Here is a 22,803-nt window from a genome sequence, read left to right on the forward strand (position 1 = left end):
AATCTCTGCCTTTGTGTGCTGATGTTATTAGTCACTGAGCAGTTCCTTGGGAGGCTGATGAGGTAGAAGCACTAGGTAAAATGGTATTTGAAGGCATTTGTTGGGGTGCTTAGTTCCATGTGAGCATCTCGTTACCAGTCTCTGTGGCTTTTTAGCTTGTTTTTTGAAAATACTTCCTCTACCTCCTCTCTTGTTCTTGAGCAGGTGCCTGGAGGGAACAGGGAAGAAGGGCAGCACCTTTTCATGGCTTCTTACAGTGTATTTGTTTTGTATGTTTTCCAGGGAGGACGGGTCTCAGATAGCTTTGGGAAGCTCTGTTGGGAACATCCCGTTTGGGGTTCTGGGCTTCTCTCCTTTTTGTAGAACTGAATGCCTTTCCAGTCTTACCTTCTGCTGGCGTCCGCTATTCCTGTAATTCCTGTGCACTTTGTTGGTGGTGTCTGAGCGATGCTGCGTGCAACAGAATGAGAAGGGCCTGAGGACGGGTGGTCTGTCCGGTCAGTGCAGATCTGGCTTGGGGGATCCAGGCTCCATCCTCTGCCAGGGTGGGAGCTTTTCATACGGGTGTGGGAATGTCCCTTATCCGCTGAGCGTGTGAACGTGACAATGCTGCGGTCACATGTAAAAGACAGCTCAGGTAGAATGAGAAGTGGGGCAGAGAGGCCGTACTTGTGCATTGCTGCACAGTGCTGCGCTGCATCGTGGCCGTGTGGCCTTTGAGCCTCAGCCCCTAATCTGTCCTGGTGGGACAAGCGCTGCCTGGCCTCACAGGTGCAGGGCAAGGGTGGCAGGGTGTTTCAAGCGCAGTGGCAGGGTCCGCACACGTTGCACAGACTTTCTTCAGCATCAGTGTTCAGCACAGCTGGTTTCCCCCAGTTGTGGGGCAGGACTGTTTCATTTTTGAGGTTTTCTGTACCCGGGAAGGGTTTAGTTTCCTTCCTGCTGCAGGCAGCGCTTTGCATGGGTGTCCTGATGCCCCAGCGAGGCCAGGGAGCGCTGCCCCAAACCAGCTCCTTGATGGGGAAGCGGCAAGAGGGGCTTCTCCCCTGTGCAGCTCCCTCCTTGGGAGACTTCTTGGCTTTAATCCTCGCAGCAAACTCTCTAGCCTTTCTGTGAGGGCTGGCCTTCAGCTGGTAAGGTCTGGAGGTCTCTTCTGCCCTTCTGATCCACCGAGTAGCTGGCTCTGCAGCTGTCCTTTGTAGGCTGCTGCAGGATCTCTGCCATTCTGTCAAGGCAGGGGGGGATTTTTCAGCCTCTTCCATCTCCTGGCCAGGAGGCTGCGTTCTCCTCCTGACCTCCAGATTTATTTACCTGTCCTCTGAGTCTTATTTCTGCACTGTCCATCTCTTAATTTCACCCCTTTGGTGTTGTTCTTTTCACTTATTTCCTGTGCTGCTTTTGGAATAAGCTAGAGGATTTTCAGTGTCGTAAATGATGGTTATGGGAGGGATTTTAAAGCCAGGGCAAGGGCTGGGCTTGAGGACCTGAAGAGGTCTCCTTTAGTTCTCTTCCCAGATTTTTACATGGGCTTCTGTCTTCTGATTTCAAAATACCAAGGAGATTTCACAATGTCTAGCCTAATCACCTTGAGTCTGCTCGTACCTGCAGCCATTGCTCCAGCGTCTCCTGCAAGGCCGGTGAGGAGCACGGAAGGACTGCGTAAATACAGCCTGGGAACAGCCTGGTGCCTGTGCTGGCATTACGGCGAGTCTGCCCCGTGGCTTGGAGCGGAGGTACCAGACTAACTGCAGCTAAGCAGAGGCTGAGATTTAGTCAGAACACTGGTATTAACTTCCCTGCTTGCAGAAGTGCCCAGGGGGGTGGTTTAATGAGCAGAAGTGATCGCTGCCTTGATCTTCTGTTACGCCCGGGAGATAACATCTCAAAGCCTTATCTTCCAGGGCTTCCCTGTGGCATCGGGGTCTGGACCGGCTTAGGAAGCTCCGTCTCTGCATCTGTCTTGCAGCGTGCGGGTGCGGGCTCTGCAGCACGGCCGCCCTTACGGGGTCCGCAGCACAGCCGCCCTCGCCAGTGGGCTGGCGACCGTTTGGTGCTCAACTTCTTCGTGGGCGAGAGGGTGCCTGTGCCCTGCGTGTGTGGTCCTGCGGGGATGGGGTGGTGCGGGGTGGTTTGGGTGACATGGGCATGACCTCACGGCGGGTAGGAAGGAGGTGGTTTGCTTCAGCGCTGTGGATCCCAGCGGGGAGAAAGTGGTAATTTCCTCGTCATCAATGGCGAGGTTTGCAGGCAGGACCCGAGCTGGGGGTGTGCGGAGTGTGTGGGAGGAGGGAGAGAGCTGATGCTGAAGTCAGGCTCTTGTGTGCCTTTTCTGTTTACTTCCTGGCTTTTGTTAACTGTTTGCTGGCTGGGCCCGTTCCTCCTCTCTCCATGGAAACTGTAGGTAACAGCCTGCTCTGAGGGATCTCTCGCTTCAAAAGGCCATCGAAAGTCAGGCCTGCAGGTGTCAAACCCTTGGCTCCAGGGCTGCGAAGGGGGCAAGGGCAGAGGGAGGGGGCACGGGCGGGCGCAGGGGCTCCAGCTGGCAGGCAGGGTAGCGAGGGGCTCTGATGGAGCTTGGACCTGAAGCAACGCCTCATTTCTCCAGTCTGAGACCCTGGGGATTTGCAGGGGGCTGCTGGGCTGGCAGACATTTTGTTGGTGCAGAGAGTGAGGATATCGTCTCTTGCAAACGGATCGGTTGGGGTGACCAGAAAGGGTTATCACGGTGGAGCTGGTGTGATTTGCAGTCTCCAGAGCCCCACCACTGTACCCTGGCTGTGGCTGAACTCAGCTGCGAACAGCAGCGTCCCTCCACTCAGGGTCCAGAGAAATGCCTCCGTCTCCTTTGCTTTCCTCCTGTCAGGGCAGAGGACGGTTCTGTCCCTGCCCTGTGGGGCCAGCAGGCAGGGCTTTGCCCCCACCACCGCCTCCCCGAGTGACGGCTGCGACACGCTGCCTGCTGCTGACGCGCTGGCAGCTGGGCTGGGCGCTGCGTACAGCAGCGCGGGCTGTGACGTGGGGCTGCGGGCGCTGCAGGGGCTGTGGCGCTGCACACCCCATGGCTGGGCAGCGGAGCCTGCGCCCCCCCGGACGCTCCCTGTTTGGGCAGAGCCTCATCAGTATTCCTGGTGTGTGGTCCAGCCGGCTGGAGCTGGTCTGCAGAGCCTGGCAGCTCCAGCATGGTCCTGGCATGGCTCTCGGGGGTCCTCCTGCAGCTGTGGATGGGCTCGGCCGCCGGCCGGTGGCCCTGCATGGAGCCCTCCTTCTCTGCTGCTCCAGCCTCTCACTGGTTTCATGGGTCAGGCTGGAGAGCGTGTGCTGAGGGTCCTGGGCATCCCCCAGCCTGGCCCAAGTGCGGTGTTGTCACTGCGCCCTGTCCGTTCTTTGTCTCCTGGCAGTGCTGCCTGGGCAGCGGCACTAAACCTGGTCTCCTGCCCGCGGTCCCACCGCCGGCACGGTCTGCATGGGGCTGCTGGCCTCAGGTACTCTGCAGCCCTGCTAGCACATAGGTCCCAGGGCTGGCTAATGTCTGTCCTGTCCTCCTGGTCTGCTGCTGGCATCTGCCTGCTGCCAGGGTGCTGAAAACTTACAGCTCGCTCTGTGCCGGGAACCTCATTCCTCCATTCCCAGCTGCCGAGGCGCTCTTAGATGCTGCAGTGCCGGTCCCTCATCCATGCTGGACGTGTGGGTTGCTGCAGTGGGTCTCCCAGGCTTGGGCACCTCTGCAGAGTGACAGCATCTTCAAACCCAGGTGGGATGGTGCATGCGGCTGTCCCATTCTCCAGGCTGAACGTCCCTTTGCAACAAAACCTTTGCCTCGGCAGACAGCTGGAGCAGAAATACCAGTGCCAGTTGGGTCTGGAGGAACGCAGCGGAGCATTTGACCAGTCACAGTTCAGACTTCTTTTCCGTTTCAGGGCTCCACCCTGAACTTCGCACTGGGGACCAGCCAGCAGTGGAAAGTTCCCTGACTTTCGGACTGTCTTCCAGTGCAGCTGTTGTTTAGCTTCTCATGGCTTTTTGTTAATTTAAGCCAGATGTTCATTGCCATAATGTTTGTAACACGAGTGTGACTCATAAAAAGTACTGGTAAGAGACTGACTTGCTTCTGTCCCCAGGCACCTGCCCCAGGTCAGGATTGCAAAAGCACGATGTCCCTGTTACATCCCAGCTCTTGGGGCTCGTCTGCTTCCGGAGACGCGTGTGGCACAGGGGACTCCAGCAACAGCCACCTTCCCACCGGGCAGGTGAATTGTAATCTTTCATTTGCGTTAGATATGCACACAGCACCAGTCAAAGCTGGTATAATCATGGAGTAGACTGCCTAAGAAGAGACACTTAGAGGTGTGTGGGGCATATTTCAGTGATGGCTGTCTTGAAACACCAGTGGCTTCTGGTTTCCTGGTCTCATTCTCAGAACAGTTCCTCCCTCGGTCGGTGTTTCAGCTGTGGTGGCTGAAGAGCCAGCCGGCACGCACGTGCTGTTGAGGTCTGGCAGGGTTTGAGCCCTTCCTTGGGTGCAAGCGCCCTGCCTGCAGCCCTCTGCGACTAGAAGTTGTATCTGAGGCTCTGTTTTGTTCTATTTTATTTTAAATGTCTCTTGTTCTTTCTGTAGGAATAATGCCAAGGGGATCATATCAATGTATATAGCATATGGAAACCTTTGCCTCTTAACAGGCTAATTAGGTAAAAATATCGTTATGTTGTTACATAAGCAAAGACCAATATCTTCCTGGGATGTAGCAATATGGATGTTGTATGTATATTTCTTCTCAGTGCTGATGGAGGCCCCAGCTGAGTATTGTGCCCAGGTTCTGGCACTGCATTTAGAAAAAGGTAGCAGACAAACAGTAGAGAATTGAAGGGAATGCATTAAAAACAATAATAGCTTCAAAAATACGATCCTCGGTGGGACAGTGAAGATGATGCCAGCTGAGGGGAACGCTCTGTGTTTCTCAGTACGTTTAAGGTTGTAGGGAAGAATGCAGCCTGTTACTCTTCACGGCCAATAAGGGTATGGCAGAAGTAATTGGCTTTATCTGCAGGCAAGGGGATTTGGATAAGATCGTGGGAGGAGGAAGGATGGGAGCAGCGAGGACAGTGCAGTACTGCAGTGGGCTTAGGGAGGTCGTTAAGGATGGGTCAGACAGATGCCTGTCGGGGTGATCCACGCGCGTCTGGTCCCACCTCGGCAGGGGAGTGTGTGGTACCTCATCTCTTCCAGCAGATATTTCTGTGATTCACTGATACCTTAAAGCCCAGAACTTGCCAGAATATTTTAAAAAGATGAGATCTGTATAGAAGGTGTACCATCTGGCATTGTTACAGTAGAAGTTAAAACCAGGATTCTGGGAAGGGATGAATATAGATGGTCCCGCTTCATTACAGGAACAACTTCCAGTCCCTTGGAGCAAAGAGCTGTGCGAAGCGCAGTTGGGAAGGAGCTTGCGAGGTTACTGGTCTGGTTCCCTGCCCAAAGGCTGGTTACCTGTGCCTGAATTACTCCTGACAGACGTCTGTGTGATCGGTTCTGACATCTCCAGTGATGGAGATGCCACGGTCTCTGCAGCCAGCCTTGTCTGGTGTTCCGCACTCTTTGGAAGATGTGCCCTCGTAATTGCTTTCTGCAGAATTCCTCGCTCCTCGCTGCAGTGCGGCTGCTCCTGGGAGACAGGACACCAGATGATGAGGATGAGGGTCGGATCCAGTCTGGCAGCTCGTGTGTTCCTGTGACCTTGGCACAGATGGCAGAGCTGTAGCTTTGGCGGGTTGTCAGGCGCCTTCTGCTCGGTTTCAGACGTCGGTGCCCATTGGCTTGGGAGGGAGGGGAGCTGGATGCGTCCCGTCCTGTGCCCAAGAAGCACTGACATGGTGTGGGGAGGAGCATCTTTGAGCTGATCCCTGGTCTGGCTAGCTGCTCCACGTGTTCAGCACCACGTAGCTGGGAGGTGTACTGCTGAACTAGAGATTTTACTGTCTGAAAGGTGCAAAAAGTCAAGGGAAGAGAAGGATCTCCAGCTAAGGGAGGAGGCTGCAGGTTGATAGCTCTGCTTATGGAGTGTGGTGGTGGTGGTGGTCTATGTTATTAAAAGGGGTGGTAGTGGAAGGGGAGGCAGATGGTGGAACCTGTGGGCTTAGGAGAGGGTGGAGAAGGGAGAGGAAGGGTCTTGGCTGAGATGTTGGCTGTGCCGTGGGGAGGGGAAAGGCTGAGCCTGGTGGTGCCTCAGGGCAAGGTGGGATTGTGCTGTGTCCCGAGGCTGTGGGCAATGACCGGGGCTGGGTGCATCCACAGAGAACTGGAGAGGTGGTGGGGTGTTGCTCAAGAAAATCGTGAGGGCATCCTGTGAAGGAGGATGAGGGATCGAAAAGAGGGCAAAGTCCAAAAGGGTGGTGGGATTTCAGGAGAGTCGAGGCAGTGGAGTCAAAGACTCCTGGATAAGGAGGGGCAGAAGGAGGTGCTGATATTAAGATGTTCCCTGGATATTAAGATGTTCCCTGTTCTCCTGGCAGGAGACCTCAGCTGGTTTAGCAAACAGAGCTTTCAGAAAGGTAAAAATAATCTAAGGGGGAGTCGAGCACTTTTTTTTTTTTTTTTTTTTTTTTTTCTCCCCAGAGGGAGTGGAGATCACTCTTGCACTGAGGAGGAGGAAAGCGAGGGAGAGGGAAAAGGCATTAGGAAAGGAGGAGGAGTGTCCTGGGGCAATGCTGGAGACAGGGACTGCGCTGCAGGCAGCAAAGGTGGGGAGGGCTGGGGAAGAGCTGGAGGAGGTACTGCAGTGGGGGACTCTGGAAGAAACGGCCCGGAAGGAGGGCCAGAGCTTAACGACGGTGTGTCTGATCAAGGGAGACCGCTTCGCTCTGGAGGAAGATGGGAGCGAAGCTCTGGCTGGGAGGGGTTCACTCCTCCCGCTGCCCTGGGCCCCTCGCCGCTCTCCGCAGCCAGCTGCGGGGCGGGAGGGCTCCGGGAGCGGGCGCTGAGGCTTTGCAAGGGATGCCGAGCGTAGTGCTGCTCCTGACGGGGGAGGGGATCTCCCGGTACCGGCCCGGCCGGGCCTCGCGGGGCGGGTGGGGGGGTCTGCCGGGACCGGGACCCGGAGCCACGCGACGGCGGCAGCGGCGAGCGGGACCGCCGCGCCTCCTGGCGGACACTGCCGGCACCACGCCGCGACCAGGGGGCACCGGCCCCGGCCCCGGCCCCGGCCCCGACCCCGACCCCTGCGGGCGGCCCTGCCCGGCGCCCGGTGCTGCCCTGGCCGAAGCCCGGCCCCGGGCCGGGCGGTGAAGCGAAGCACCGGCGTGGCGTCCGCGGGTCGGCCGGGCAGCGCCGGAGCTGCCCGGGTGCAGGCTGCCGCTGCGGGCACCGAGGGCGGCCGGGCGGAGACGGGGCCCTGCCCCGACCCGGCGCTGCCCCCGGGGGCAGCCGAGCGCCGCCCCGGGCCGGCTCCGCCGCCTCTGCCCGCGGCGGCTGCGCGGGGCCGGGCGAAGGGCAGCGCCTGCCCGCCCGGTGCCCGGGGCGGCGGCGGGGGCGGCCGGCGGCCCGGGGAGGGCGCGGCCGCGCGGGGCCGCCCCTGCCCCGGCCCCGTCCTCGGCCCCGGCCCCGGCCCCGTTCCGGGGCGGGCCCAGCCCCGCGCTGGCGGCGCGCCGGAGCGCGGCCCGGGCATGCCGGCGCGGCGTGGGAGCCGGCAGGCAGCGGGCGGCGTGCGGGGTCCCGCTGCGCCGCCTCCCCGGGACCGGCCGCCCGCGCCGGCAGCGGCCCAGAGCGGCGGGCGGCCCGGGGCCATGGGGCAGCCCCGCAGCTGACGATGGCGGAGGGCTGGCGCTGGATCGAGGCGGGCCGGGGCCCCCCGCGGCCGAGCCCCCGCCGCGCCGTCAGCGTCTGCGAGTCCCTGGACCTGCAGGGCGTCCCCGCCGTCCAGGCCGCCCTCAAGGCCGCCCAGCAGCAGCGGCGGCGGCCCAAGAGCTTCTGCGCGGCGGGGAACGGGCTGGCGGCCGCGGGCCTGCTGCCCCCGCCGCCCCCCGCCAGGGCCCGCGGCAGCCTGCTGGACTTCTTCAGGCTGCGCTCGCCCCGCAAGCAGGGGCCGGCGGGCGAGGGCCAGGGCGAAGGCGAGGGCGCGGGGTCCCCGCTCGCCGGGGCCGACGGGGCACAGCGTCCGCGCCCCAGCAGCATGACTTTCCTGCCCTCGGCCCGGCAGCCGCACCCCGCCGAGGGCCCCGGCTTCCTCCGGGGGGGCTCGCTGTGGGGCAGCCGCCGCTGGAACCTCTTCGGGGGCAGCGGCCGGAGCAGCCCCGGCCCCAGGAAGAACTTCAGCTCCCTGCGCAAAAGCTTCAGCTTCCGCCTGCGCCGGGGCCACGAGCTGCGGCGCTCGGAGTCGGGGGGGCTCCTGCGCCCCGCGCGTCTCCGCACCAAGAGCGAGGGGGACGCCAGCTCCCTGCACACCTGCCCCAGCAAGCGGGACCTGCTCTACCCGGAACTGGCCAGGGTTGGGGGCAGGCTGCATGCCGACCCCGGGCAGGCGGGGGGACTCTGGAGACTTCTCACGAGCCGCTTCCGAAGGCGAGAGCGCGGCAGCGCCAGCAGCGCCTGCTCCAAGGACCCCCACAGCGGTGCGGAGCCCGTCTTCCTGGGCAGCGGTCCGCTGCGAGCGCTGGGTAAGTGAGTGCAGGAGCAGTGCTGGCCCGGCGAGAGCTCCCTTGTGCGTATGGGGTCTGCAGGGACGGGTGGCCGCTGCTTGTCCCGGTCGAGGACCTGGGCTGGGCACCAGTACCCGATTGCGGCCCGGTCGGTGCTCCGTGGGGTTTGCGTTCAGGAAAGCTCGGCCGTAGCGAGGAAGCGTGAGCGTTCGTGGGGCCATTTCGCATTCCAGCACCCGGTGGCTGTGGGCACTGCCATCGTCGTCGGTGCTGAAGGAGCTGCAGTGTGGCTAGCTGGGAGGTACTGCTGTGGGGATCCAGGTTTCCTTGCTGGCTAGACCTCTGGGAGCTGAGTGCGTGTGCCCTATGTCCTTCTTGCCCTGGTGGTGTCCTGGCAAGGGCGGGGAGAGCTGAGCCTCGTGCGGCAGCATCAGGGGAGCGGAGGGAACCGAAACTCTGTGGGAGGGGAAGAAGGGTCCTGTTAGTGGGCTCCTGAGCAAGTGCTGAACTGTTTGGGAGATTGCCAGAGCAGAGGTGCAGACCAGCACAAGGGGGTTGGGGAGCACTGAAACATGCCTGCGCCTCCCTCCCATAAGCAGCTTTCTGGTGCCGGGCTCTGTCTGGGTGATGCTTTGCTGGGGTCTTCCCCGTGTGTTTGGGAGCATGGCAGTGCTCACTGGGTGTGGGACAGCTTGCAGAGAGCGGTGGTGGCATCCTGAGTGACGTGACAGAGGACGGGACCGGCTGGGGAGGGCAGACAGGACCCCTGCGAGGATTGAGCATGTGATGAGGGAACTGGCAGCTGAAGCAGCCATCGCATGCTCCCACTGTCTGGTGTTTGGCCTCACTGCCGTGGGCTGTTCTCCCGTGTTGGGGCTGCCCAGGTGTGCGGGGGCTGCGCCGCCTGTGCCCCTGTGCTCCGTCCCGCTCCCTGGCTGTGCAGCATGCCCGGCCCTGCAGAAGTGAACGTGCGAGTGAGCCCTGCTGCCTGGCAGGGGCTGGGGGGTGAGAACAGCGTCCCCAGGCTTTTTAAGGCATTGAACGCTGGCCTGCACACACGGAGCTGGGGGTTGGGCTGGGCCAGGACCTGCTGCTCTCGGGGAGGCAGGGCAGCCGCTTTCTGGCGCCTGCGAGCCTCTCTGCGTTTCCATCGCTTTGCTCTGGAGTCCGGGGCATCGTGGAGGCAGTTCCCCAGCTTGGCTCATGTGCCAGAGGGATGGATTGGGCCTGGCAGGCTGGCGGGCTCCCGGAGGAATCTGCATGCTCCCAAGGCAGCAGCTGCCCAGAGCTTTGTGCCCAGGATGCTTTCCAGGAGTGCTGGGCTCCAGAGACCAGCACAAGAGCAGCGCTGCTGGCAGCCTGAGCTCTGCTGCCGCCCGGGTGCTGTGCGGGGAGCTCAGGGGGCTCGTTCCTGCCAGTTCTCCTTGTCTCTGGGGCTCGCTGCGCCTTCCCGGGAACGGTCCTGGAGGCTCTGAAGGCACCGGGCAGTGGCCGAGGCTGTTTTGTGTGCCACGGGGTGAAGGGATGGGATACTGCTGCTGCGTTCCCCTGCAGTGTGTTCCTCCCGGGGGGCCCTGCTGCTGGCAAGGGTGCCCGGGGCTGGGTGCTGGCTGGGTGGCAGGAGGTTCCCAGGCGAGGGGAGGCTGTGCTCATGGCTGGGGAATGTGGGTGTATCCAGGCAGGGAGGGCCGGGCCCTGCCCATGCAGCGGGGGGCCTGTTCCTGCTTGCCGGCGGCTTCCAGTGGGAGCTGCGCCAGCAGCAAGCCAGCCCTGGCGGCCGCATTCCCAGGGGAGCAGCTGAGGTTGAGCGCTTGTGTTGGTGTCCTCGCCCCTCACCTGGCTCCTCTGCTGGGACAGGTGGGTGGTCCCTTTGGGTCCATCTGCTGGAGAACCTTCTGAGGCTTCGCTGGGGCTTGGAGCCCTCTCTAGCAGTGACCAGCCAGCTAATGTGAGACCACTGCCTGTCGGGGTGGTTAGCATTTGCTGCCATGGCTTGTACTGAAGGCACAAGCTCAGGGATGACCTTTCCAGACTGCCTCTTGGGACTGTGGCTCATTGCAGCAGAGCGAGCCCTGTTTGCTGGAGCTGCAAAGGTCACACTTTGGCTTGGTTTTTGCTTGGAACACCATTTTTGCCATTATTTACCTGGTACCCAGTACAAGCGGTACAGGCCTCTGTACCCAGTCGAGCTATGTCCTCCTGGGGTCAACAAGATGTGAAGAAGCAGCGGTGAAGTATGCTGACCAAAGTCGCTGTTGCTTGTCCTGTCTCCCTGTTGTCTCTCCACTCAGCGTTTTTGGTCTGTGGGCTCTGGCTCGCTCCCATGGGAGCTGTGAGCCTCTAAGCCAGGACACCATAGGCTGGAGGTGCACAACCTTAGTACTGCTCCAACATGGACTTGCTGGATGCGGCAGCTCAGGAGGTCCCTGCCCCGTTCCTATTTCAGACTTGCAGGCCAATAGTGTTTCTAATACCCTCTCAAAATTTCAAAAACTTCAATGCTTTATGCTAGTGCTGCCCACCTTAGCCCTAGGAAAGCTGCTGAACAGTCCCAACACGCCCTCCCGAGGGGGTGCAGCTGCAGTTGCGGTTATCAGCTCTTTGGAAAAGCTGGATATATGAGTCCAGGCAGAGATCCAAGCCAACACTGCTACCTGGTTTCCAGTACTTGGAGTATTTTGTTTATAGCAAGCTGAGATATCCCTCCAGCGCTGCACTCTGCCGTGTAGACATAACCAAGGGCCGAAAAGCCTGGCCCACTGGAGAGTCAGGAGGATGGTCTCAGTGCTGCTCCCACAGCCCTGCTGAGACCTCCTTTGGACTACATGGGTAATGTTTGCTCCCTGCTGATGGAGGGGTTCAGCTGGGACCAAGCATAGGAAGGGGTGATCAGGGCAATGCAGAGTTTGTTACCCAAAAAAGACTTAAAGAGCTGGTCTTTGTGTAGCAGGATGAAGGCTGATGGGGGGTGTGATTTTTTTGTTAATGCACCAAGGGAGGGCAAGAGCCCTTGAAGCTAGAGAGCAAAGTCAACACAGTCTGGCCAGCTTGGACTGATCACAAATAATTGCGGACAGCGGTTCAGAGGAATGGTTCTAGGTGTCGAGGTATTGACTGGTGCAGTTCTGAAGAAGCCTTGTGATAGGCACAGGCTTGGAAAAACTGGACTAGTTTGGGGTTGGAGTTTTCCCTGAGCATGGAGGGATCATGTGATGGGTAGAGCATCTCCAACAGCTCAGGAAATGTTTCTCTCAACCATATTCCCCTCTCCCAGAAAGATGCCCTGCTTTTGAAAGTGCTTTAAGGTTTAAGGTAACTCCTTTTGCTCTCCTGTTTGGTGTTTGGCCATGCAGAGGACTAATGCGTAGGGCATGTGTGAGAGAAGGCTGCTGGGAGAAGAGGGGATGCTTTTACGTTAATAAGGTGAAGTTTGCATAGTGAATTGAGTAGGTAATGATATGTATCATCTCTTGTTGGTACCTGCCTCAACTTAGCAGAGAGCGTTGGTGAGAAGCAGAGAAGTCACAATGGGTTTAAAGACCATGCCTTGGATGCTGAATCCAGTCTGGTGTCCACGCTTCAGAAAAACTTAAGAAGTCTGGAAGATATGAAGGAAGGAGTTGTTGGGACACCGATCTGAGGCCTAATTCTCAGGACGAGATCGGAGGAGGTGTGTGAAGTAGGTGTGGAGGTGTTCTGATTACAGTCTACAGGCATCCATAGGAAGAGGGAACTTCAAGAAACAGTGCCTTTTTTAATCTTAACTTGCCTTTGCTTGTGGGGTTAAACATCTAGAGCTGAGGTCAGACAAAGTTGGAACAGGTTTTTACTGGTGAGGTAGGTCCCCACAGAGCACTTGTGTTGGGGAAGCAGTGAGTTATCTGTCTCTCCACGTCACTAGCTCTGCTAGGTTGTCCCTTTCAGCAGACTCTTTCCAGCTGTCAGAGCAGAGAGAATTTGGTACAGTTCTTTGGTCTGTGTATATTCAGATGCAGACTGGAGAGTAGTAGGTGCCAAGAGGCTTAAAATGTATGGTTCTTCTGAAGTCTGTGCACTGCACAGCATACATGGTGTGATGGCACCAGCTGCTGCTGTGTGCGCTATAGCTGAGGAGCAAGAGTAGCAGTTCGTAATCACGCCCTTTTCTCCCAGAGATATGCAAGATCCTCTCCTTTCACTGCTGCTGAGTATTTAAAGCTCTGGTGAGATAATCCTCCCTAAGATCATGTCCTGCACAGGGCATCTGCGTTGGCTAAGCTCTCTGACGGGAACACTGGCCTTGCCTGTGTTGGTCCTTGACCTGGAGAAATCTCTGTTCCTGCCAGTGTTGCCAGGGTTGAGTCTTTATCAAGCCTGGCCTGGAAAAGGTGGTTCTGCCCAGGCACGTTGCACACTGCTGCCCTTTTATCTGCGTGTGCGGGCAGATGGGTACTTCGAAATGTGGTTTGTGTGGGCACTGCTGTGTTTGCTCAGCCTCTGACCTGGTTTCAAGGCTGGGTTTAGTGTCCAGGGTTTCAGTGACCAAGTTAGTTCCACAGTGGCTTGGATAATGAGTCAGTTAATTATTAGTTGCTGTGTGTGGAGACCAAATGTGTCTGGCACTAGTGCTTCTGAAGCACAAGGTAGATGAACCTGCTACGCTTCATCTTGTGAAGGGAGCAGCCTGGATGAGGAGTCAGTTTTGCCAGCCAGCCCCTTCCTCCTCCCAGCTTTGCAGCAGCGAGTGGATGCAGGCAGCAGCAGGTCTGTACTGCTGTGGCTGAATTCCGACTGAGCTGTCTGTAAAGGCAGAGGGGGCTGTTGCATCCAGCCTCCGAGATGGAGCCTTCTGGTCTTGCCTCCTTAGTATGTGACACTGCCCGTCCCACAGCTGTGGTCTGGTCTGTAGGTCACTGAAGGCGTCCAGGATGACTGACTGACCGAGGGACATCAACTACGTAGAGTGCTTTATGTCTGTATCTGCTCTTCTTCACGCTAGGGACTGTCTGTCCACCGTAACTTCCAAACTTCCATATGGGTTTCCACCTTCTGCAGTAGAGCTGCCTCCACCTGGAAATCTCCATGAGCAGAAGCTTCTGGGCAGTAACAGAATTGGCCTGAATCTTCTTTTTCCAGGACAGGTCAGACTGATTGCCTCTCTTGTATGGTTGTGTCTTGCGTCTTGGATCCAAGGCCACCGTGTGGCTGTGCTAAGGCTCTTGGTGTGCAAGTGGTGCTATGAGTCCACTGCTTCTGCTTTTGAGGTCAGATGTGCCTGGGGAGGTTATTCAACTGCAGCACTGACGGTTTCATTAAATAACAAAGAGAAGAGGGAGGAAGAGTGATGGGGTGTGTTTTAATGCGAAATACCAAAGGATACAGCTAGTCCAGCAGTGAAGCTAATCAAGTAAATCGCTACTCCCTGATGCCTGCATGAACCCTAGTGATGAGGGAGATGACAGTTCATTAAGGTGTTACCCCAGCTGGAGGCAATCTCTGCTAAACAAGCTTGTACCAAGGCTCTGGCACTGCGTGGAAGGTGCTAATGCTGACCTGCTTGCCTGGATTTTGGTTAGTGCATTAGATCAGATCAGGTCAGGTCAGGTCACTGGTGGCTTGCTGTGTCCTTCCACATGGTCACTGTTTCTCCCTGGGACAAGATGGGGATCTCCTGCCTCTCTCAGTGGGGAACGGTGCCTGAGCAGCTGGAATCACCCCCTGCACCTCCAGAGGGTCTGGCAGCCCTGGAGGGGAACGGTGTCATCAGAGGGGGGACTCCCACAGGCAAATCAACCTCCTGCAGCTATGGACTTGGACCTTCCTCCTTATGCTGATTTGGGTGTGTAACAGCAGCACAGATACACAGAGTGTATAATATTGTACTAACAGAATTTATACCGATGAAGTGCAGGAAATTGCTGTATGCTGCATGTCGGTAGCAAACGATCAACGCTTGGGATGGACGAAGCTGACATCAGCAAGTTGTGTCAGCACATTTTGACAGTCAGGTACTTGGCCTATGGCTGTTCTGGGTGGTTGAGAAACTGCTCTTGACGTGCCTTTCTGACAGCTCCGTGGGTGTCATCTGTGCCGCCTGCACACGGCTGCTGCGCTTGCTTCTGTGAGAAGCTGCTGGTAGGGGAAGAAAGCAAGTACAAGAACATGGCAGGGGGAGGGAGGGCGGGCTCCATGCTGGGGGAATTATCTGAAAATGAAGTGATGGAGTCGTCCCTGCAGGTGCAGGCGGCTGCGGGACACAGGACCTTCAGGTGACGCGAGAGCTGACTGACGAGGCGTCTTTGGGCCTGCGAATGGGCGGAGCAGGACTGTGCGTGGGTCACCCAGATGTCAGCATGGCGTGCACAGGTTGTGTGCGTCCCCTTGCATGGTGAGAGAATGGCGATCGGTGTGCCCAGGGAGCAGAGCAGTGGGGGTGTAAAATGACCGACAGCCAGTTGCAGTGACAGATTTGAAAGACTTGATTGTGGCATGGACCACGGCCTGACACATGGAAGTGGGTTGTGCTCCAGATACTGAGGCCTTCCTGGACTAGCTGGTGGCCTTCATGGTCTTGAGTACCTTGTCTAGGCAGTGGGTGGGAGGAATGGTGTAAGTCAAGGCTTCGCGTTCAGTAGCGGCAACTCTTGGTGCTGCAGGAACTGCCACATCTTCTGGAGGCTGCTCTTCGGGATGCTTGGGGCAGGAGGAGATGCATGCTATGGGCTGCTCGTTGATGCAGCTGAAGGCATTCATTTTTCCTCCTTTTGACAACCAGAGCCAAGCTTCTCCCCATGGTCTGCAGGGAGTGCTAGAAGCGTACGTGTGGAAATGCTGCTTTATTAACCGAGTAACTCGGGGAAGCTGACAGTAACGCCTCTTTGTTTTGAGGAGTTTCAGCTTTCAGGCACGGTTAAAGAAAGCCCCCAAACTCTCTGCAGGAAGCTTGTCGGAAGCCAGAACTGAAGCCTGGCCGGTTGGTGCCAGCAGTCAGGCAGCCAGGGGAGCTTGGTCCAAGTGCTCTTCCTCAGTATCCGCCGTTCTTCTGCGCAAGACTGACTCATGGAGCAAGCTGGGTGTTTTGGGAATTGGCATTGGAGGGCGTGCTGCAGGACACTGTGAAGCTTCTTCTATGCTCTTGCAGAAGTTGGGAAGCTTCCCAGGTGTGCTGCACGGTGCAGGCAGAGGACACGTGCCCGCCCCGTTGTGCGGACACGTGCAGCCTCCTCACCTCACTTCTCTGCTTTGCCCAGGCACTGCCTTGCTTCATCCCTGATCTGGGCAGTAGAAAACACCTCCGGCAGCCCTACCCACTCAGCTAATGGGGAAGGACAAAAGGTGAGTGGGTCGGTGTGAGAGTGGTACTCCATACGGGCAGATCAAAGTTGGGGTGGGATGTCCTCCTGAACAAGAGGTACTTCTGTTCATGTAGGAGTTTGTTAGTGGAAGGGTTTCTGTGTATGGGTACAGCCTGGGATGGAAGGTGGACATGAGGGTCTTCTGATCCCGACACCTGTGACTTTGGCTCTGGAGGGGGCCACAGAGGGAACTGGCCCTTCCAACATCTGGGTCTCGGTAACTTTTCCAGGCGAATGTGAAGGAATCCCATGGCTGTCTTTGGTTCAAGGCCACTTCCACCTTAGTCTCTGTTCCTTTGGTCACATAGTCTGCAAGCTCTTGCTTTTACCCTCCTGGGTACTGGAATAAGAGTGGGTTCATCCATACTTCTATGAGCGCTTACACTGGGGGTATCTCGACCCTGAAACGCTGCAGGGAGGGTGCCTTGTTGTTACAGCTGGCTCTCCCACAGTGAAGCGGCTGGGCGGTCTGGGCACGGTCAGTCGCTGGAGCCCCATGGGACCTTCCACTACAGCCATCTGCCTTCCTCCTGTTGCGAGTGAGATGCTTTACACAGTGATGTGTGCAATGAGTGTGTCCTCTTGTGCTAAACAGGAGGTACTGGAGGAGGACAGCAGAGAGGGTGGAAGGTGCACAACAGCTTCTGCACGAGGAGTGATCCAACAGCCGGGACTCCACAGTGTGGAAAAGAGAGGTCGCAGTGAAAGATGGGGTGGGTGCTGATCAGGCTGGCTAGGGAAGTTAGCTCACTGCCTCTGGTGCAGGAGCTGGGGGCATCCAATGAAGTCAAGCCTAAACAAGAAGAAAGCGGGTTTTCAAGGAATGGGTATTTATACTGCTGAAACTCGTTGCTAAAGAGTGATGTGGAACTGAAGTTTTACATGGTTTTAAAAGGAGACAGAACTCAATTACTCAAAGGAGAGTTTTTGGGGGTTTACTAAATAGACAAACCACAGGAGATCCCTGAGCTGAAGAAGTCAGCAGCTGCAAACACGTGTGGGGTCTGTATCATGTACTCTCACTATGTTCCTACCCTTCCTGGGTTCCCACGTGCCCAGCTGATGGTGAAGGTGGTGTGCCAGGCTGGGCAGACCCTCAGTCCAAATCCAGATGGCTGTTCTCGGGTAATGATGTTGGGTGGCCTCCTACCTCTCCCTCCTGCTCTCAGCAGAAGCTGCTTCTGGGGCAAAGCAGCCCCCACTGCCCCCAGGGAGGGGAAGCAGCCCCTCAGCAGGGGCTGGAGGACGCCCTGCTCCTGGCGGTGGCAGAACAGAGATCTGGTGCCGAGCAGCCTCTCCGTCCAGCTGCAGTCGCGAATGGATTTCCCAGCAGCAGTGGTGCGAGCTGCAGGTGACTGCCTACCTGCCGGCGCCAGGCAGTGCCCACTGCGAGCCCTGTCTTGCACTCGGGCGAACCCTGCTCCCTGCCTCACAGGAGGGACAGCCCCGTCCCCTCCCTGCAACCGAAGAGCAGTCGCTGTCTGGGGACGGTGAGCTGCGCCGGACAGGAACGGCCTCACCCTGGTTAGCCCGGTGTTGAAGCCAGACTGCAGCGTGCGAGCTCCTGGGTGGTGATGGCTGCTGCAAGCTGGGGCGCAGCACAGCTTAGAGAGGTCCGCTGCGGGTGAGTCGATGGGTGCCGGGCACAGGACAGGCGTGAGCGGGGACAGTGAGAGCGTCGCTGCCGGTGTTGCCGTCCCTCTCCTTTGCGCCAGCGGGGCCGTCGCTTGGGCACGGGGATTTGTGGCAGCAGGAGCTCCGGCTGCAGCGGGCAGAGAGGTGCCAGTGCCCTGGCATGCACTGCTGAGCGGAGATGGCACACATGCAGCCGGTGTGCTGGGCTGCTCCAGGACCCGCGGGCCGACAATGCCGTTGCGCAGGCTGGGACGTGCTGTGCTGATCACCAGGGCTGGCTGGTGGCCTGGACTAAAATTCAGACTCGGCACGTGTTGAGAGCTGATTGACAAGCAGAAGTGCGCAGGTTGTTTGTTGGTGTTTTGGGTTAGCATGCTAATGATAGTTAATAATTTAATGTGTTGTATGGCTGAGTGTAGTTAAATTGGCATTGTGTTGCAGTTATTTGTGTTAAGATTTACTCAGAGGCCTTTGCAGCAAGTCAAAAATCAAACTGTTACTAATGAACTCCTGAACCTTGGTTAAAAAACAAAGATCTGCTAGAATAATTAGCAGAGGAGGCAACTAGCAAAAATATGGACAGTTTCTCTATCCAGAGCATCTGAGAACAGAAAAAAAGAAGAGTATAGTCTGCCCTCTCCAGGCCTCTCTCTGCCTCTCTTTCTTAAGGCCAAGTCAGTGAGTGCATTTGATTTGTGCTCCACTCAGAACCCCTCAAAAAACCTGCTCGCTCATTGCCAGTTTTTTGTAGTTTAAGAACAAGGTGTATATAGTGAAACAGTGCAAGTGTGCTGCCTCACCTAATCTGGAGGGAGGGAATGCCAGTAATGGAGAAAGTACCAACGATGGTGCTTTAACCATCACAGTTAGCTGACAAAGGGACTAAGCAGAGCAGGAGTTATAGGTGGAGGTGACAGCTTTTTTTAGACCAAGTAATGCAGTTGGAGGTACAGGTATCCTGTTACCTTTTTGAAAAGGCTCAAGAAATTACCGTTTTCCTCCTAACTTACTAGTTGTTTTAATAAAGATTTTACCTCTACCTAAAAAAAGAAAGGATAGGTGAAAGACAGAGACCAAGAAGAAACAATTCCTCTTAAGACCCTTCATGATGGTTATAAATAACCTTGTGTTACTGCATCAGGCTTGTGTTTTATTTGTCTGTAGGTTCTTAAAAGGAAGTGTTAATAAATTAGTATATGAATGGTAAACTCTAGGTATAAGCACCATATTCTTACCTTTTCTTGACACGATGGAAAAATGCGCTGTGGCCTGCAGGTGCTGGTGCGCGGTGGCTGCACAAGTGCCATGGTAAAGGCACAGCGGCGGATCATCTTTTTTTCCCTTGTGCACTCTGAGCAGCAGTGGACCAGCATGCGGACATGCAGGCACAGAGGGCAGGGCCCCCGCGAGCCCTCCAGCCGCGAGCAGCCGGTGCAGACTCTTGCCCACGCAGCTTTGGGCTGCGCATCTCCCACCAGTTGCCCAGGTGAGGTGGGGAGAGATGAGACAAGGCACTGGCCTGGGGTAGAGAGAGGGTTGCAGCCGTTGTGTGTCCAGCCTTCCCTTGGGAGTCACAAGGGCAGGGGCATAAACGGGATTGAAGGTAGTCATTGTCTGCCTTCTGGCAGGGCTGAAGAGGCTGGCGTTGCCCTCTGATCCTGCCTGGGTCTGGTGGCGTCTCCTGCACTGCCCTGGTTTCAGCCTGCGGTGCTTGGCACAGCCCCGGATGAAACACCTACTCGGCAGAGACCTGCAGCCGCCGGCTCGCCCGGCCGGTTTGGGCAGTGCCGGTGCAGACGCCGAGAGCTGGGACTCGGACCGCCAGCGCGGTGGTGGGGTCGGGGCTGCTGGGAGCAGGGGCGGGCAAGGAGCAGCCACTGGGACAGGTCTAGAGCCATCCTCCCCTTTGGCCTGGTGTCCTGCTGCGGCCTTGGGTGACGTCTGAGCAGCGGTAGCGCCCGGGGTGTCGTGTTTAATTGCTGCCCACGGTTGGGTCTCGCGGATTCGCCTCTTCCCTTTTTGAACCCATCTGAGATTTCCATTTCTGTAGTAGTCTGTGGCAGCGAGTTTGGCAAGTTTATTACAGGTTCTTGAAGAAGCAGTGCTCCCACAGGTTTCCGGTCTCAAAAAATCCTTTATTATTTTTACACTATTAACATACAGCAAATGCTGCTCTTTTGTTTCGGCCCCCTACCCTGTAGCCATCTGGCTTTGGGTGGAGGATGTACTTCCTTGTCCAAGGCAAATGAAGGACTCTGTTTTTTTTAGGAGTGGCTGCTAGCTACTTCAGATCTTCAAGGTGTTCTCCAGGCTCTTGCTCCTCCTCTGGCGAGTCTGGCTTTATTTGGGAAGTCTGTTGTTTGACCCAGCTCCTGGAGATTGTTTGGATGTAAATGAAGTGTTTGTGATTTCTGTGGCAGGAGAGAGGGTGTTTCCTGCGCCACTCAAAGCTGTGCCTGATTGTGACAACCTTCTTAAGCCTATTACAATGTTCTGCAAATTACATAACATACACATAATTAATTGTGTTCACTTCCTATCATGAGCATAGATTATAGCGTGCCTTCAGCTCTTTATCTGCACTGCCTACGACACGCTGGTGTTGTAGCCTGACTGCAGTGCTCAGGGCACTGCTTTCGCTGGTATGTTACCTCGGTTATGGGGTCCTTTACAGCATGTGCCTCCCAAAAAGAGTTTTAGTCTCTGGTGCTTCCCTCGTCCCACATGCCTCAAGGAAGGGGATGCTGTAGGGCTTTTTGTGCTCCCGCAGGGCAGGAGGGAGGGTCCCCAGCCCACAGTGTGTAGGCTTTGCACTGCCTGGCTGCCCTCGCCTCGGCTGCTCCTTCCCATCCGCAGCTCCAGTTGCAGAGCCTCCTGGGCATGGGCAGTGTCACGACCTCGTGCAGCTTTGTGTCTCTGGATGGGGCGGAAAGGAGGGAAGAGCCATAAATCTCCTGCCTGGAGGGAGCAGGGAGAGTGTGGCAGGATCCTTGTTGGGATCTCGAGGGAGGCCACGGTGACCTGATGATTTCTTCTCTCTGTTCTGCAGATTCATTTGTGAACAGCCAGGAATGGACCCTGAGTCGCTCGGTGCCTGAGCTGAAGGTGGTGAGTACTTGCGACTTGTGCCTCGGATACCCCTGGTCCTCTGATGCTTCTCCAAATCCCCAAGAAAAACCTGTGTTTTAATGTGGCCGAGTGGAAATGCATAGAGGCTTCAGCCTCGTGGAGGGGAGAGAGGAGCTGCGGTTGCTGCTGTGCTGTGGGAAGGCAAGAACTTCTTGGTGGCTCACACTTGTAAGGGAGATGGTGTTGGTCTGGGAGAGCACTTGGCTCTGAAGGTCAAAAGGTGATATTTGAGCACCTCGGCCTTCCTGCTGGCCATAGCAGAGCTCCAGTTCCCAACCGGGTACAGCTGCACAGGCTAGACCTTCTGATGTAGCAGAAGCAGGGGTAGATCCTGATCTGTGCATCCATGGTCATCACCCTCAGAGCAGCTGTCCAAGCGTGGAAGTTACCCACGTGGGAGCTGTCATCTCCCCGTTTGAGCCTTGCTGACTTCAGCTCTGCGCTGGTGTTTCCCTGGCCTCTACTGGCCACCTCCCAGGCACGACTGCCCCGTGGTGTCCCTGCCGTGGAGGGATGCTGGTGGGATGAAACCATCACCTCTGGTGCCTTGTTCTGCCATACAGAGGGGATGAAGCTCCTCCGGTTTGTCACCACGGGGCGGGTTCCCCAGGGCATGCCGTTACCAGGCTTCATCACCTACTTGTGGGATATGGTCTCTGGTCGGGGGGCTGCCTCTGCCCCTCTCTCGCCCCTGCCACAGCCCATTCATGTGGGACAAGGTCACGAGGGAGGGGGCCCGATCTCGGCGTGCGGCACCTCTGAGACGGGAGATGTTTCCCATGGCCATCAGCCATCGCTGATGGCTGCGTGCCGGCTTGCTGGGGCCATCTGCGAGCCGGCACAGGTCAGTGGTGCCGGAGGACACAGAGGGTGTTCTGCTCGAGCCGAGCTGGCTGGTGAGCACGAGGGGCAGAAGCCATGGCTATGGCGAGGGAGGAAGCGTGGCCTTGCTGGTGGCAGTGAGCTCGTGGGCTGATTCGGGCGTTCACAGAAAGGCACCCTCGGCAACCGTGCTGCAAGCACTGGAGCAGCTCTAGAAGGGACGTTGGGGCGGGCAGGGTGCCACAGGCACTTCTGAGTGTCTGTCTGGCAGTTCTCAGGGACCTCAGCAATCTGTTCCACACTCCGCTCTTCTCATGCTCTCCGTGGCAGCCCTTAACTCCCTTTGAAGACTGTTGGCATGTCTCCCTTCAGCCCTTTCAAGATTAATTTTTTTCCATCTTAATCCAAGAAACAAGAAGCCTTTTTGCCAAACATACCAGCACCATGCTGCCACAATTTTTCTTATCTGCAGCTAAGTAAAAATTAAAACAAACTTTGAATATTCATTTGTTAGTTTGGCTTGCAAAATGTGTGTCTGTTCACAAATATTCTTGTAGCTATTCTGTGTATTGCCTTCTGACATTTTAACATTGTGCAGGCTACCAAAGAGTGCTGCAAGCTAAACAAACCTAGAGCTTTTAGTTCTTCAATTAGCACAATCCTTGTCCCATGTTTTCCATCACCTCTGGGGTTTCATTCGGCCGATGCAGCTCTTCCTAAAAGCCTGGAGGCCTTTCAGAGTCCTTGTTCAGTCCCGTCCTTACTGGGCTGAAGCCGTTTCCATCGTGTCTCTGGGGTTAGGCTGCAGCAGCCAACTTTGGCGGGGAACCCTGTGCTTGAGTGGGCAGACCTCTGGGCGGTGGGCTGGTCATCCAGGATTTCTTCTTTCTGCGGCTGCGAAGGGAAGGACTTTGTGTAGTGGCAGAGCTGCTCCTGCCTGGGTCCGGGATGGTGGTCAGCCAGCGGGGACGAGGAAAGCCAGGCAGGTCCTGAACTTTCGGGTGGGTGCCTAAGGGGTCCGTTTCGCACCATGCTGCTCCAGCCCTGGCTGCACTGTGGGTGCACCAGTGCTATGATGCCTCTCTTCCTCAGCTCCCGTCTCACCCACCCCAGCAGTGTGGCCATCCCTGTCCATCACAGGGCCCAGTGTTTCTCCCCAGATCTCTGCAGACAGGTTGGTCTTTGAGCAAGCGTCCCGAGTTATCACCAGGTTACGGTGGTATGGAAGGGGTCCCTACACACCACCCATCCC

General features: G+C 57.0%; 1 protein-coding gene across 3 annotated transcripts in view; it reads left to right on the forward strand.

Moving 5' to 3' along the window:
- AGAP3 (ArfGAP with GTPase domain, ankyrin repeat and PH domain 3) overlaps positions 1-22,803 on the forward strand; it is a 152,079-nt gene that overhangs the window by 36,106 nt on the left and 93,170 nt on the right. For 2 of the 3 annotated variants that reach the window (XM_049798296.1, XM_049798297.1), the window contains exon 2: positions 20,650-20,708. In XM_049798296.1, coding sequence (XP_049654253.1) covers positions 20,650-20,708 — 59 coding nt within the window. Of the gene's footprint in view, positions 1-7,802; positions 8,650-20,649; positions 20,709-22,803 lie in introns of those variants that run through there. The other variant, XM_049798295.1, reaches the window with a different exon arrangement.

This window comes from Accipiter gentilis, chromosome 4 (genome assembly GCF_929443795.1).
Source record: "Accipiter gentilis chromosome 4, bAccGen1.1, whole genome shotgun sequence".
Classification (NCBI taxonomy): Eukaryota; Metazoa; Chordata; class Aves; order Accipitriformes; family Accipitridae; genus Astur; species Astur gentilis.